At 42.1% G+C, this 16,367-nt stretch overlaps 1 protein-coding gene across 1 annotated transcript; it reads right to left on the bottom strand.

Annotated features, from left to right (window-relative positions):
* Window positions 1-5,387: 5,387 nt before the first annotated feature.
* LOC124137119 (CD209 antigen-like protein A) lies at window positions 5,388-13,747 on the bottom strand. Its single transcript, XM_046503297.2, has 4 exons — window positions 13,292-13,747; window positions 9,247-9,521; window positions 7,605-7,793; window positions 5,388-6,505 (listed from the first exon to the last, which is right to left on the bottom strand). Exons 1-4 carry the CDS (start codon window positions 13,474-13,476, stop codon window positions 6,285-6,287), a joined length of 870 nt encoding a protein of 289 aa, XP_046359253.2. The 5' UTR covers window positions 13,477-13,747; the 3' UTR covers window positions 5,388-6,284.
* Window positions 13,748-16,367: the final 2,620 nt, after the last annotated feature.

Below are 16,367 nucleotides of genomic sequence, written 5' to 3' on the forward strand. Positions count from 1 at the left end.
AATGAATCAGGGGAGATAACTCTTGCCCAAATTTACATTTCTATGAGTTCTTATGCAATTAGCCACGAGTCAAAGGGAGGTATATCCAGACAAAATCCCCCCCCCCCCCCCCCCTCCTTCCCCCACTCAATATTAATACATTGATGCTCTTTAGTAACCCAAATTGAAGCAACACATGATAAAATAGGTTGTACAAGTCTGTCATAAAACTATTGGATAACCAAATGCCATATCGCCAACTTAAAAATGATAACAAATAACGCTCGTCTAGCTGATTTTGCAGTAAAATTAATATCTAAAAAATCATTAAGCCACAAGCCGAACTATTTATACAATGGAGAATAAACAATGTTGGTGTTAGACTATATAAAAATATAATCAGATAAGGCGTTATTTATTGTACTGAAATAGACAATTTTAGTCTTTTCAAAATCTACAGCTAGTCTTCCATTTTGTCACCTTAAGGGCGGTACAATCTAACTTTTGCTTATCATCAATATATAACAAACTCAACATTTCTTCTTCCGCATGAATACCACTTGATAGGTGATTAACCTCACTGGCAAGATCATGAATAAAACAGTAAAACGTGTTTTCGGTAAATCACATCCTTGTTTTTACACCAGAGCTTACACTTAACTACTGTGTTGGGTAACCACTGACAGACACACTATATGACACATCATCATGCCATCTGTGTTCACCACCTGAGGATGCCATTGGTAATTTCGAAGTCAGCTTTGACTCATCTCTAGACGAGTCTACAGCAGATTCTATGTGAGTGAGTGAGTGAGTGAGTATGGTTTTACGCCGCTTTTAGCAATATTCCAGCAATATCACGGCGGGGGGACACCAGAAATTGGCTTCACACATTGTACCCATTTCGGGAATCGAACCCGGGTCTTCGGCGTGACGAGCCAAGGTTTTAACCACTAGGCTACCCTAGTGACTCATCTCTAAACGAATCTACAGCAGATTCTATGTGAGTGAGTGAGTGAGTGAGAGACTATGGTTTTACGCCGCTTTTAGCAATATTCCAGCAATATTACAGCGGGGGACACCAGACATGGGCTTCACCCATTGTACCCATGTCGGGAATCGAACCCGGGTCTTCGGCGAACGCTTTAACCACTAGGCTACCCGACCGCACCCCAGATTCTATGAACTGAAGTCAGCAGCGACGAAACAGGTCTACTGGGGTTGCTGCGTAAGAAGCAAGAAAGGCTTCTGTTGTCCAGTGAAAGAAATGCTAAAGACATCCATATAACCACACAGCTGAGGCAGAGAAACCTTTTCTCTGTTCAAGTCAGAGCTCAGGTGAATACAGTACACTATTTAGATGAGGTGAGATGAAACGATTTTATAGTGCTCGCCCACTGAGATACCGTGCCGTTGTTTAACATGAATACTCCACTCAGACACTTGTTTTAGGCCATCAATGCAGGGCAATAACAAGTACCATATTTTAACGTCTTTTGGTATGACGCTGCCGGGGATGGAAAATCCGACCTTCCGCACTCAGGGCGGACGCTCTACCACTAGACAACGGAGATGGTCTGGTATGATAAGAAGAAGAGAGAAATATGGTTCATTAAAGTGTCACGCACATGAATATTATGTACAAGTGTTGATATGTATAACGATATACTGAACCGAGGGATCATTAATAGTTTTGGGGATACATTTGTATTGTAAGGACATTTCCCCCAAAATATTATCTCAAACATGTTTGTTCTGTTCAGTAAATATGCCTACAGAATATGTACATTGTAGTATGCAAAATCACTAAAGCACATATGTGCCCAGCCTTAATCACGTAAAAGGCACTTATAACATTATACGTTCATTAAGAGAGTCAACATTACACCATAAGTATTAAAATATCTGTTCTTTAACGTTCAAAGTTGCTAAGGAAGCGTCTGTAAAATGACAATAATTAACTAATAACAAAGCCTACGTCTCAACATTCTGCTAATAGCTGCTGCCAATATGCTATTAGTGTTTAAAAGTAAAACAAGTTTATCTAAACTAGGTAAACACATGCATCTGCATCAATGTTTAAAAAATCAATCTAAGAACCGGGTGGTAATCACATGAGAAGTGTGTATTATCTTCGAGTGATAAGTGAGTGAGTGAGTTGGGTTTAACGCCGCTTTTAAAAGTATTCCAGGTATATCATGACGTGTCAGCTCAGTAGGGGAGGAAAGCCCAAAGTGAAGCAGGTCTCAGGCGTTTACCACTTGGGTGAATCCTAAGAGCACGAGTGTGGTGCTGACAAACCTGGAAACATAATCGAGACGAAGCGAGATTCGTACCCACGTCATAGGCTTCTGGCGTGCCTCGAGGAACGCAACCGTGATTCGAACCCATGACAATAGGTTTCTGGCGTACCCAAAGGGACGCAACTCGCACCGAAACATAATCGGGGCCCAATCATAGGTTCTGGAATACCTAAGGGACGCAACCGTGATTCGAACCCACATTTATCGGTTTCTGCTGTGCCCAAGGGACGCAACTCTGTAGAGCTAATTGCGGCTTCTTTCACCTGCGCCCCGTGTCGGAATGGAGTCGTTTGGGTCTAGCTTCTTAAATGTGGGACCGCCTCCGTGGTCTTGTGGTAGAGCGTCCGCTCGGAGAGCGGAAGTTCCGGGGTTTGATCCCCGGCTGCGTCATACCAAAAGACGTTAAAAGATTGTACTTGTTGTTATCCTGTCTGGCGCTCGGCATTAAGGGGCTAAAACATGGACTGGTCGGCTCGGAGTCAGTATACTGTGTCTGAGTGGGGTATTCATGTTAAACTGCGGTAGGTATCTCAGTGAGCTAGCACTATAAATCGGCATCAGTCCGGACTAGTACAAGCAGCCACACAAACACACACACGTACATGCACGTCGCTATATAAGTGCAATACTCTTGGACACGACGTTAAACCCAATTTCACCTCACCTCTTAAATGTGGTGAAGTGGGTGGATTTCAAGATGAAAACGACCCGATACTTGTGTGCGGTGCTTTACGTTAGGATCTTAACTTAATGTTTTGTTTAGAAAATCCTATGTGCTCTATAGTCAGGGAGGAAACATATTTTGTCTGCTTGAATATATCCCAAGCCAGAACACTTTAACACTTGGCCACCTATCCCTGCTTCATTGTACTTCATGTTTATGTACACATACTAAAAAATAGTAGATGTGTTATAGAAATAATAAAATAAAACGTACTAATCGCTATCCTCACGTTTCTAAATAAAATGGTAGTAGAGCGTCCGCCCAGAGAGCGGAAGGTCGGGGGTTCGATTCCCGGCCGCGTCATACCAAAAGACGTTAAAAGATGGTACTTGTTGTTACCCCGCCTGGCGCTCGGCATTAAGGGGCTAAACCAAGGACTGGTCGGCTTGGAGTCAGTATACTGTGTCTGTGTTGGGTATTCATGTTCAACTGCGGCATGGTATCTCAGTGGGCTGCACTAAAAAGTCTACGGACTAGTACAAGCAGCCACACACACGTGTGCATGTACGTCGCTATATAAGTGCGATAATCGCGACGTTGTAGCCCATTTTACCTCACCTCCTCATTGATAACATCTATGGGAAATGTGGGGATAAGACATTTAGGCAAGAATTAGGCATCCCTACGGGCACCTGATATATCTGTTTCTTTAAGCATCGATTCGAAATTTTTGCTCGGATTGGCAAAACCAACAAGGTAATGAAACTTAAAGTATGTCAATGATCTGATATCGTTCAATAACCATCAAACAGCCAATTCCCGTCAAATGATTTACCCAACTGAACTAGAAATAAAGGAGACTATGGAGACTGCCTCATCTGTTTCATATTCAGATATATGCATAAAGATTCAGAGTGACCAAACACTCTCCACAAGACTGTATGTCAAGAGGGACGACTTTAACTTTCCAATAGTCAACTTTCTCTATATGTCGAGCAATATTCTTGCAGCTCCAACCTTTGGCGTTAACATTTAACAATTTTTGAGGTACAATCAAGGATGCCCTTTCAACCAAGATTTCGTAATACGACTCTTGTTGTTTGCTCAAGGCTAGAGTGAGTGAGTGAGTATGGTTTTACGCCGCTTTTAGCAATATTCCAGCAATATCACGGCGGGGGACACCAGAAATTGGCTTCACACATTGTACCCATTTCGGGAATCGAACCCGGGTCTTCGGCGTGACGAGCGAACGCTTTAACCACTAGGCTACCCGACCGCCCTCAAGGCTAGAACGTTGAAGGTTTTATGGTAGACAAGTGGAGGACATTTCTAAATTTGACGCATCATTGACAAAAATGATGTCCGGTGCTATTCCCTATTATCTACCATTCATTTCTTCCGTGTTCTCGTGTTTTTTCGGGTGAACAATTGACTTGTCTTTGCATGTGTTTGTGATAGATGCCACCGGCGGGGTAGGATACGCTCACCTTCTCGCGAACACCTGGTACCATCACCATTTCATAGTGATTCATAAGCACATGCTCATGATGTAGTCCAATCGCACAAATGATATGTTTTATGAATATGGCAAAGGTTTTGTCGCTTTTATAATTATTAATTGACAATGCATGGCTTGACTACGTTTGTCCTGTTCCTGTAGATATATTTTCCAATCTTCTGTCCATCTGTTCTTTGATTGCATTTAAACATATTGAGCTCTGTTAATTGTAAATATCGGGCAGGGTAGGTATTCTTATTAGTATAATGTGTTCCCCGCTACATTCAGGTTTGTACAGGGGGCACGGGTGGCCCAGTCGTCTAAGGCGCCGCGATTCGCTGTGCAGAGTTGCGTCCCTTGGGCACGCCAGAAACCTCTGATTTTGGGTTCGAATCCCGGTTCGCCCCAATTATGTTTCTAGGTTTTTCAGCACCATACCCGTGCTCGTGGGTTTCACCGAAGTGGTAAACGTCTAAGACCTGCATCACTTCGGGCTTTCCTCCCACATTAAGCTGACACGCCGCGATATAACTGGAATACTGTTAAAAGCGGCGTTAAACCCAACTCACTCACTCAGGTTTGTGCATAAGATGTTTGTCAGAACCATACGCGTGCTTATGGTTTTTAACAAATAAAAACGTCAAATACTTGCACACATGTCTTCATTATGATTGAAATACTGTGGCCTTTAATCCAACTCACTCACTCTCTCACTCACTTACGACTTATATACTACTGAACTGCTTACACAAATAGTTATGCCTGACTGTATAATCAATAACAAATATGAATAATCCTACATATGAAGCATTATTCGTTTACGGATGAGATGTTCACGTGGAGAGATACGGATTTGAATACTTTTTGAGACTCAACATTTTTCACTAACACGACTCTGCAAATAGCAGGACACAAACATCGAACAAAACAATAACAGAATTAATCCATCATATAAATTTATTCTGTGTTAAGGCCTCTGGTCCAGGTTCAAAATAACAGACAACATACAACACATTCAAAGACATATTTAAGAGAACATGAACAAGAGAGAAACGACAGTCATGAGCCGTTTTATTGCAAACAGAGGTAAAAGTAAAGACTAGCATGTTCGTCCCCTTTTAATTTCAACCTGATAATCTCGTATTAAACATTGCAGTCATCTTCTTGATATAAAACATTCGTGATATTCGTGACAGGTAGCTGGGAAAGGCAGTTGCAATGAAATACTTATAGAATAACCCACGAAGTACGAGTGATTACGGAAAAATCACTAATTGTACACTGTGCAAAATATCAAAAAGTTATTACACTGCATACTTGAGCCCATATGGGTAATAATAATTATTTATAATTATTGAGCAGCTAAAACTAAAACCGTATGTATTAGCATGAAAAACAACTATTTACTTATCAATTTATCAATTATTGACCATTCGTGAAGGCAATACCATCTTTCATGGACCAGCTGGCCTCGGTCAATATCCGTTTTATAATCCATAAAACATGATATTATCACAACTGTGGTCAATAATTCTTTTATTGCATAATATAAAAAAGTTGAGAATTGCGTCTTTTTCTTTTTCGCAAACGACAGCGAAATGAGCAGCCATATTGTTTACCTTGGAGATGTTGCTTCACAACAAGCTTTGCGTAAGACTCTCGCTGATTGGTTGAAAGTATGGCTCTCCTTTGAGTCTATTAGCTTAATTACGCAGTGCACTACCACTTTTGATCTCTGGGTAATACCATGTCATTTGACCCTTACTCAACCAAAGAAAATACAGACATACATGTAACCTGTAAATGTAATAATTAAATAAGTTCGTCAAATCAAATGATTTTAGGTTTGCCTATTTTCACAGAGATACCTTTTTTCGCTTCCACAGTCGCTATCATATATTCCGCCTTGATGCAACATAACACAGTTTTCTTCGGTCCCTCCATTAATTAGACTACGGGTCCCATGATCGTTTGACAGCGTTGTCCCATCGATCCATTTGAAGACTCCTTCTGTCTCAACATCGGTCATGCCAATCCACACGTTGGTGCTATATAAATAGACTGCAAGGCAAGATGGAATGGATTAGTTTTGAAAAAGATTTGCATTATACATGTTTATTACGTTCTTCTTTAGGGCAAGGCAACCAACGATAGTCGCGACGCCATTTGAGCTATTGCTGATCCAGGAATAAGCGATTATTTGCTTACTCTAAGCGATTCGTGGCTTGCAACGCGCCTGTATTAACCAAGTCTCTTGTGATCTTAATTCTGGTTTGTTTCATTCTCTCTAATCTATTTTGTTATATTTTTTTTACACAATGCAGATTGTCTGAAAAAGATGAGAAGCTGTCTCAGTGTTCAGTAAAGCAAACAATTAAATGTCTCTTCATTTTAAACGATAATTAACTTATAAAGAGATAATCATAACTCCAAACCAGGCTAAGATTTGAACTTAATGGGCATGTATGGTAAGGTGAGCTGTACAGGTGAACTAACACACACATGGGGGAAAACAATTATCTGTTCTATATGCCAAAGAATAACTTAAAGTTTAATATATATAATAACATTGTATTTACAGTAATTGCTTGAGGCTTGGTCTGAAATTGTGAAACTGGCTTACCATTGTTTTCGACCATAATTATGACTTGGTTACTTGGACATGTGTCTTCTCAGACCACGGCTTGAAATGCCTGACCCCTGAACATTTACCCCCCCCCCCCCCCCCCCCCTTGTTTAATGTAAATGAGGGTAACATAAGGCCAGTTAATACATTTTTTTAAAACTCTTAACGAAATGGGAATATTACAAATTGCGAACTTAAAAGAAACGAAAAAATCAAAATATCCTTTTAGGAGGGTAACAAGACCCCTTGTTTTATGTATATGAGGGTAGCATAAGGCCAGTTATTACATTTTTTTAAAACTCTTAACGAAATGGGAATATTACAAATTGCGAACTTAAAAGAAACGAAAAAATCATAATATCCTTTTAGGAGGGTAACAATACCCCTTGTTTTATGTATATGAGGGTAACATAAGGCCAGTTATTACATTTTTTTAAAACTCTAAACGAAATGGGAATATTACAAATTGCGAACTTGAATTTTGATCACTTCAGTGCCCATTGTTCTCGCTTATTTAAAATTTCAGACACTTACATCCATTGATAATATCCAAAACTTTATTTGTTTTGTCCTCGTCTTTGAACATCATCAATTGCCCCCCTTTGTCCTCACACGTTCGTTTTGCATTCTCCCAAATGGCTTCGTCCTCTGACATGCTGTAGCAGATTGTGGAGCCCTCATCCTGAACCCAGCCTTTACTCTCTGCACACCAATCTGTAGGGTCTGAACAAAGTAAGATATAAACTTCTCAGTATAACTTCTTATCCCCTTCTAAGTTTCTTTACTTGACAACAACCATCAGGCGGCTCTTCTTTTCCAAATTCAATTCATGTAGCAATTTTCCCAGGGAAACCACTTTTCAATTCACCGCATTCGTGGTCATTTTATCAACGTGGCTTTGCCTTAGTGAAAACGGGTATAATCACAAAATAGTCAGTTACATCGACCATTGCTTTGAGAATATTACATGGATATTTTAATATTATCATTCATATACCACGGTTGTCATTTATAACCACATGTTATTCAGCATGGAGAAGCACTGGTAATTGTCACAATTCGCTGTGTAGGGTTGCGTCCCTTGGAATCGTGGGTTCGAATCCCGGTTATCTTTCTTGGTTCATCAACACCATACCCGTGCTCGTGGGTTTCACCAAACTGGTAAACGTCTGAGACCTGCATCACTTCATTTCCTCCCACATTAAGCTGACACGCCGTGATATAACTGGAATACTGTTAAAAGCGGCGTTAAACCCAACTCACTCACTCACTCACTCTGGCAATGTATAGGGGGCTAAGTCTTTGTAATTATTTAAACATAGTTAAGAACGTACATGCAGTGTTGTAGGGGTTGCAGTTAGTATTAGTATTAGTCTCATCCTTGCCAAATCCCTACAGCTACCCTATCCCTCTTCTATTTCTACAGGTGTCGTGTCGATCTGGTGCGAGGTATTCACATACAAACGATTGGTTTCTCTGTTCCGTAAACGCTACGTGTTACTTTACCGAACAGCCACTTATACGTGTTGTAATATAGATTTGAAAACTGCCTTTGTTGTGTTAGTGGGCAATATTACTTTAAAATTAAAGCCATTTGTATTAATGTAAACACCGTGATATCAGTCATCCACTCAATTCGGAGATAAACATGCTGTGTTTCCAGAGTAGAACTAAATGAGGTGGGAACCGAACGCGCACCGCGGGCTTTCTACTTGGGCCTTCTACCATGATACAATTTAACGCCATAGCTCTTGTGTTTGCAACGATAGTGAGGGAAGCGGTATTAAGCTGACATACTGCGATATAACCGGAATATTGTTCAAAGCGGCGTTAAACCCAACTCACTCACTGACTCACTGTGGTATACATGTACATGTGCCACCCAGCAACCCATGCTTGCCGTAAAAGGTGACTATGCTTGTTGTAAAAGGCGACTATGCTTGTCGTACGAGGCGACTAACGGGATCGGGTGGTCAGGCTCGCTGACTCGGTTGATGCATGTCATCGATCCCAATTGCGTGGATGGATGCTCATGATATTAATCACTGGATTGTCTGGTCCAGACTCGATTATTTACAGACCGCCGTCATATAGCTGGAATATTGCTGAGTGCGTCGTTAAACAACAAACCAAATCAAACCAAAACATGTGCTACCCAAGCACTACCCAACCAAACCTGATGGCAGCTGCAGTCGTCTCTGATAGTGTCGAGATCCGGGGGATGACCTTCCTGTGTTAGGACTCGGGATCACGATCAAGGGGTAGAGAATGCAGCATGATGCCACCGGGTCATGGTAGAATACAGCACAACTGGAACTTAATGCGCATGCGTCAGCACATTTGTGGACTTCATTCACATCAATAATGAGATTCAGCGATACGCTGATGTTCATCACGTTTACATCATCGTAGTCTAAAAGTCGCTCAAATGTGACACTGTAGTTTTGGCATCTGCAAAATACCGAGTTAACGGAGGCTATAATGAGCCGGTTGAAGTCAGCAATGTTACAATGTTAATATATTACGACAGCAATAACACACATATGTTTTGTAACATCAACATTAACATGATCACTTGTACATACATAGAGGTTATCACGCGAGTGCGTTTGGGGATGGTAAATATCCTGCATTAGGAATAAACATCGTATTTAGCGAGCCTTGACGAGCTAAATACATAGTGTTTATTCCTAATACAGGATATTTACCATCCCCAAACAGACAAGCGTGATAACCTCTTTATCATATAATGTCATACTTTAATTCTGTGCTTCAAAATTGATTTCCCTCTCTCACAAACATTAACGAAACATTGCGACTTTTCCTGGAATGCGCGCATTAATATTTATTTCGTCACAGGGTGAGTGATGTGTCAATATAGTTCCAACTGAAATCTGTTTCTTATACAGTGGCGAAGCAACATATACGCAAAACAATAATTATTGTTTTTAATTGCCTTTCGCGGCAATCCATCGGTGTGTCCGCTAGAGTGACTGCCCTTTGTCAAAGGGAAGTTACTCTTACCCTAGTCTATGAGACGTTGTTGATAGTCGGTCTGTCCTGTCATAGCGTAAGAAGTGTAGTCAGATGTACACACAGCGACAAAACGAAACAAGGTTACAATTCAAACATATTTCGGCCAAATCCAACTATTTTAATTTGTGGAGGAGGTTTCAAGCCGCAGAGGTCTACAAGCACAGATATGCCTACTGATCCCGCTTGGCTCGGCCTCGTGCCCTCGCAAAATTGTTTCGAAATTTATATCTCAAAAGTTGCCAAATCTTAAAAAATGCCTTAGCTACGTCACAGTTAGACACTGATTTTCAGTATATTAGACTGTTCTTTTGATAATGATAACAATTATCCCTGTAGTTTATCCAGATTCCCGATGGTTAATTCTGACTCGATCGCCGAATGACGAGGGCGACGCCATGTTTGTTTATATAAACAGTGAAAGTAGTCCCTACTTGACCTTTGATTTTTGCATCTCTATCCACATATGACACAAACGGATATCGTTTTTATCCGTTGGCTTTATCCTGCCGAGAAACCTACGCATTATATGATAAATATGTATAGCGGACCATTAGTCAGCAATATCACTGCTATAACACGACGCCAGCTTGCCATCAATATCACAGCTGTAACATATCTCGGTGGTCTGTAGTCAGCAGTATCACAGCTACACCACGGTGGCCTGTAGTCAGCAATATGACAGCTACACCACGGTGGCCTGTAGTCAGCAATATGACAGCTACACCACGGTGGCCTGTAGTCAGCAATATGACAGCTACACCACGGTGGCCTGTAGTCAGCAATATCACAGCTACACCACGGTGGCCTGTAGTCAGCAATATCACAGCTACACCAAGGTGGCCTGTGGTCTGCAATATCACAGCTACACCACGGTGGCCTGTAGTCAGCAATATAACAGCTAAACCACGGTGGCCTGTAGTCAGCAATAAAACAGCAAAACCACGGTGGTCTGTAGTCAGCAATATAACAGCTACACCACGGTGGCCTGTAGTCAGCAATATGACAGCTACACCACGGTGGCCTGTAGTCAGCAATATGACAGCTACACCACGGTGGCCTGTAGTCAGCAATTATATCACAGCTACACCACGGTGGCCTGTAGTCAGCAATATAACAGCAAAACCACGGTGGTCTGTAGTCAGCAATATGACAGCTACACCACGGTGGCCTGTAGTCAGCAATATGACAGCTACACCACGGTGGCCTGTAGTCAGCAATATGACAGCTACACTACGGTGGCCTGTAGTCAGCAGTATCACAGCTACACCACGGTGGCCTGTAGTCAGCAGTATCACAGCTACACCACGGTGGTCTGTAGTCATCAATATTACAGCTACACCACGGTGGCCTGTAGTCAGCAATATGACAGCTACACCACGGTGGCCTGTAGTCAGCAGTATCACAGCTACACCACGGTGGCCTGTAGTCAGCAGTATCACAGCTACACCACGGTCACCTGCAGTCATCAATATTACAGCTACACCACGGTTGCCTGTAGTCAGCAATATAACAGCTAAACCACGGTGGCCTTTAGTCAGCAATATAACAGCAAAACCACGGTGGTCTGTAGTCAGCAATATAACAGCTACACCACGGTGGCCTGTAGTCAGCAATATGACAGCTACACCACGGTGGCCTGTAGTCAGCAATATGACAGCTACACTACGGTGGCCTGTAGTCAGCAATTATATCACAGCTACACCACGGTGGCCTGTAGTCAGCAATATAACAGCAAAACCACGGTGGTCTGTAGTCAGCAATATGACAGCTACACCACGGTGGCCTGTAGTCAGCAATATGACAGCTACACCACGGTGGCCTGTAGTCAGCAATATGACAGCTACACTACGGTGGCCTGTAGTCAGCAGTATCACAGCTACACCACGGTGGCCTGTAGTCAGCAGTATCACAGCTACACCACGGTGGTCTGTAGTCATCAATATGACAGCTACACCACGGTGGCCTGTAGTCAGCAATATGACAGCTACACCACGGTGGCCTGTAGTCAGCAGTATCACAGCTACACCACGGTGGCCTGTAGTCAGCAGTATCACAGCTACACCACGGTGGCCTGCAGTCATCAATATTACAGCTACACCACGGTGGCCTGTAGTCAGCAATATAACAGCAAAACCACGGTGGTCTGTAGTCAGCAATATGACAGCTATACCACGGTGGCCTGTAGTCAGCAATATAACAGCAAAACCACGGCGGTCTGTAGTCAGCAATATGACAGCTACACCACGGTGGCCTGTAGTCAGCAATATCACAGCTACACCACGGTGGCCTGTAGTCAGCAATATGACAGCTACACCACGGTGGCCTGTAGTCAGCAATATGACAGCTACACCACGGTGGCCTGTAGTCAGCAATATCACAGCTACACCACGGTGGCCTGTAGTCAGAAATATCACAGCTACACCACGGTGGCCTGTAGTCAGCAATATCACAGCTACACCACGGTGGTCTGTAGTCAGCAATATGACTGCTACACCACGGTGGCCTGTAGTCAGCAATATGACAGCTACACCACGGATGCCTGTAGTCAGCAATATGACAGCTACACCACGGTGGCCTGTAGTCAGCAATATCACAGCTACACCACGGTCGCCTGTAGTCAGCAGTATGACAGCTACACCACGGTGGTCTGTAGTCAGCAATATCACAGCTACACCACGGTGGCCTGTAGTCAGCAATATCACAGCTACACCACGGTGGCCTGTAGTCAGCAGTATCACAGCTACACCACGGTGGCCTGTAGTCAGCAATATCACAGCTACACCACGGCGGTCTGTAGTCAGCAATATGACAGCTACACCACGGTCGCCTGTAGTCAGCAGTATCACAGCAACACCACGGCGGTCTGTAGTCGGCAATATCACAGCTACACCACGGTCGCCTGTAGTCAGCAGTATCACAGCAACACCACGGTGGTCTGTAGTCAGCAATATCAGAGCTACACCACGGTGGTCTGTAGTCAGCAATATCACAGCTACACCACGGTGGCCTGTAGTCATCAATATTACAGCTACACCACGGCGGTCCGATGTCAGCAATATCACAGCTACACCACGGTTGACTGTTGTCAGCAATATCACAGCTACACCACGGTGGCCTGTAGTCAGCAATATCACAGCCACACCACGATGGCCACAGCTACATAATATAATTTCAACAACACTTACGTTGATACTGCAATGTGTATTAAAGTCGAAGAAATCAAGAATAACGGCGTCATCATCACAGTTATTCTGTAGGATTGAGATCTCTCATATATTATATATACAAGTCCATTTATTGATTCAGTTGCATGTCTTGAACTGTGCATGTCTATACTGCATGCCTTGAACTGTGCTGACACGTCTGGCATTTGTTCTGTCCGATATGAAAAGTGATTATACAACTAAGGGCATGATGAACAAATACTGACCTGTCATTTTATATGTTTTGTTGTTCTAAAACACATTTGGTTCAATTTTAGGACAAATAAAAGATTCACGATACCACATGCAGCACTTAACGTGTGTAAACAGTGGGATTGATAAGGTGTATGTATGGAAGAGTAGATCATATCATAATGTCTCTGAACTTAACATTTTCCAGTATGTGTGCTTGTACTTTTTTTTATGTTAAGAAGGACATACAAGTAACTGAAGGTTCGTGAATAAGTATGTCAGAGCCCCACACAAAGGAATGATTGTGTTCTCCGGCTTAAAATAAAGAAAATAATTCCACAATTAAAAGAAATCTCTACAAGTAAACTCATTCCTAATTTCTCAAATTTAAAAAGATAGAACTAACACCTTATATAACTAATACAGCGGCCTAAGGGGGCGGTCGGGTAGCCTAGTGGCTAAAGCGTTCGCTCGTCACGCCGAAGACCCGGATTCGATTCCCGACATTGGTACAGTGTGGAAAGCCCATTTCTGGTGTATCCCGCCGTGTTATTGCTGGAATAGTGCTTAAAGCGGCGTAAAACCATACTCACTCACTACAGCGGCCTAGGTGTATACAGCCCCCACCCCCCCTCCCCCACCCAACCCCCCATTATGCAGTAACATGACTGTATTACCGGACAAAACGACATCTAACTATTGTCACTCACTCTTTTGAAAAACGTTTTTTCAAAAAAATTCTTATTGTGAATCAGTGTTACGATGTTGAACGTTTCAAGCATGCAGTTTACTCATCGACTCAATGAAAATATTGCTGTTGATTATAACCACGAAGTAATACATATCAATATGAGATTGTGATTTGTGAGAATATCGATAAGAACATTACGGTTGATGGTTAATCTTTGTTGACAGTGTGGGATTGGGTTTTTGGGAACCTTCGTTGTGTCTCTGTTTACATGGTGTAATGAAGTACATTGAATACCATGTAGTGCTCACGCATTACATCAGTGATTCCCTTTGATGCATTGTACAAACACAACGTCATTATATGCGAAATAATCAATTTAATTAACCACACATATGACGCAATAAAAACAGTGAGAATCATTATAATCGTTATTCGACATGAACATCTTTGTCTAACATACAACAAATGTAATTGACACATCAGGGAACAGTGTTTAGTACCAAGCGTATAATGTACATTTCAGAAACAAAGATCCCATTGAATTATATCAATATACCAACATGGAGATGTTCAATTTCAGAAGAGTGAGTTAGGTTCAACGCCGCTTTTAACAGTATTCCAGTTATATCACGGCGTGTCAGCTTAATGTGGGAGGAAAGCCCGAAGTGATGCAGGTCTAAGACGTTTACCACTTCGGTGAAACCCACGAGCACGGGTATGGTGCTGACAAACCAAGAAACATAATTGGGGCGAACCCACAATCATAGGTTTCTGGCGTGCCAAAGCGACGCAACTCTGCACAGCGATTCGCGGCGCCTTAGACGACTGGTCCACCCGTGCCCCCCAATTTCAGAAGAACCGGACATGTTGATTTGACTGCTTACAACTGTAGTTGGAATATTTTCAGCGAGTTTTGTTATATATTTATTTGTATCTATTTTCTTCCTGAACATCGACGTTTCATCACCCGCCCTCATATAGCTGGAATATTGCGGAGTGCGGCGTTAAACAACAAACGAACAAACGTTTCATTCCACAGAACGGGTACGTCATTAAGAAAACAAAACGAACAAGGGTTCCCACTACATAAAAACTCTTGGAAATACTGCTTTATTCAAACTGAAGATATTAAAACAGAATTGAGCTCATTTAGAACAATCAGATGTGATGTGATAAGTTCAGGGTAGTGTAGTCTGTATTCCAGATTCAACCAGACGGTGAACAGGTTCTTTTAGTTTTCAGCGTTTGTATGGTTTTCAACGATAAGCTGTAAAGTATTAATTGCTGTGGATGGGATATATGTGTAACAGTCAGTGTGTAAAATCAATCAATGTTTAAAATGACTGAAATGGTCACTCAGACAATTTACATTTGTTTGTTTGTTGTTTAACGCCGCACTCGGGATTATTGCAGCTATGTGACGGCGGTCTGTAAATAATCGAGTCTGGACCAGACAATCCAGTGACTGACATCATGAGCATCGATCCACGCTATGACATACATCAATCAAGTCAGCGAGCCTGACTACCCGATCCCGTTAGTCGCCTCTTACTACAAGCAGAGTCGCTTTTTACGGCATGCGTGGGTTGGTGAAGACCTATTCTACCCCGGATCTTCACGGGTTGTCTGGACAAAACACCAAAATATTTCAGTCATTATGCAATTATTTGTCCATGAGATTGACTAAAAGTCTCTCAGAAGTTAAAACGGCTTAAAAATATCAGAATAGAGTTCATATGCTTGGATTAACAGCCACAAAACTGTATACATTGACTTACGTTTTCTTATAATCCTGCTATTTTCAATCACTGGGTGATGAAATAGAGTATACACATCTTGATGATTCATTTTTATATTATAAAAAATGGAAACATAATTGTAATATTACTGAAATATTTAGGCGTTTTGTACATCGACTTAGTGAAATTTTCAAGTCATTTTACACATTGACTGTAACACATACATCTGGGACAAAACTAAGCTGCATGTTTATTTCCACATATTCCGTTCTTCCCGGTATACTGAGGTTATGTCTACACATGTTCTTTATCCAATGTTGTACAGGTCTGATACACCACCGGGGCGGTCGGGTAGCCTCGTGGTTAAAGCGTTCGCTCGTCACGCCGAAGACCCGGGTTCGATTCCCGACATGGGTACAATGTGTGAAGCCCATTT

This window comes from Haliotis rufescens, unplaced genomic scaffold (assembly GCF_023055435.1).
Source record: "Haliotis rufescens isolate VD_foot unplaced genomic scaffold, xgHalRufe1.0.p SCAF_16, whole genome shotgun sequence".
Lineage (NCBI taxonomy): Eukaryota > Metazoa > Mollusca > Gastropoda > Lepetellida > Haliotidae > Haliotis > Haliotis rufescens.

Excerpts from the sequence above, each read along its gene's own strand:
- LOC124137119 (XM_046503297.2), bottom strand. The coding sequence starts at position 13,476 with ATGCCAGACGTGTCAGCACAGTTCAAGGCATGCAGTATAGACATGCAC. Across the intron at positions 9,522-13,291 it reads ATACACATTGCAGTATCAAC|ATGCCAAAACTACAGTGTCA; the intron begins GTAAGTGTTGTT and ends GGTATTTTGCAG. Across the intron at positions 6,506-7,604 it reads TTTGGATATTATCAATGGAT|TCTATTTATATAGCACCAAC; the intron begins GTAAGTGTCTGA and ends CTTGCCTTGCAG.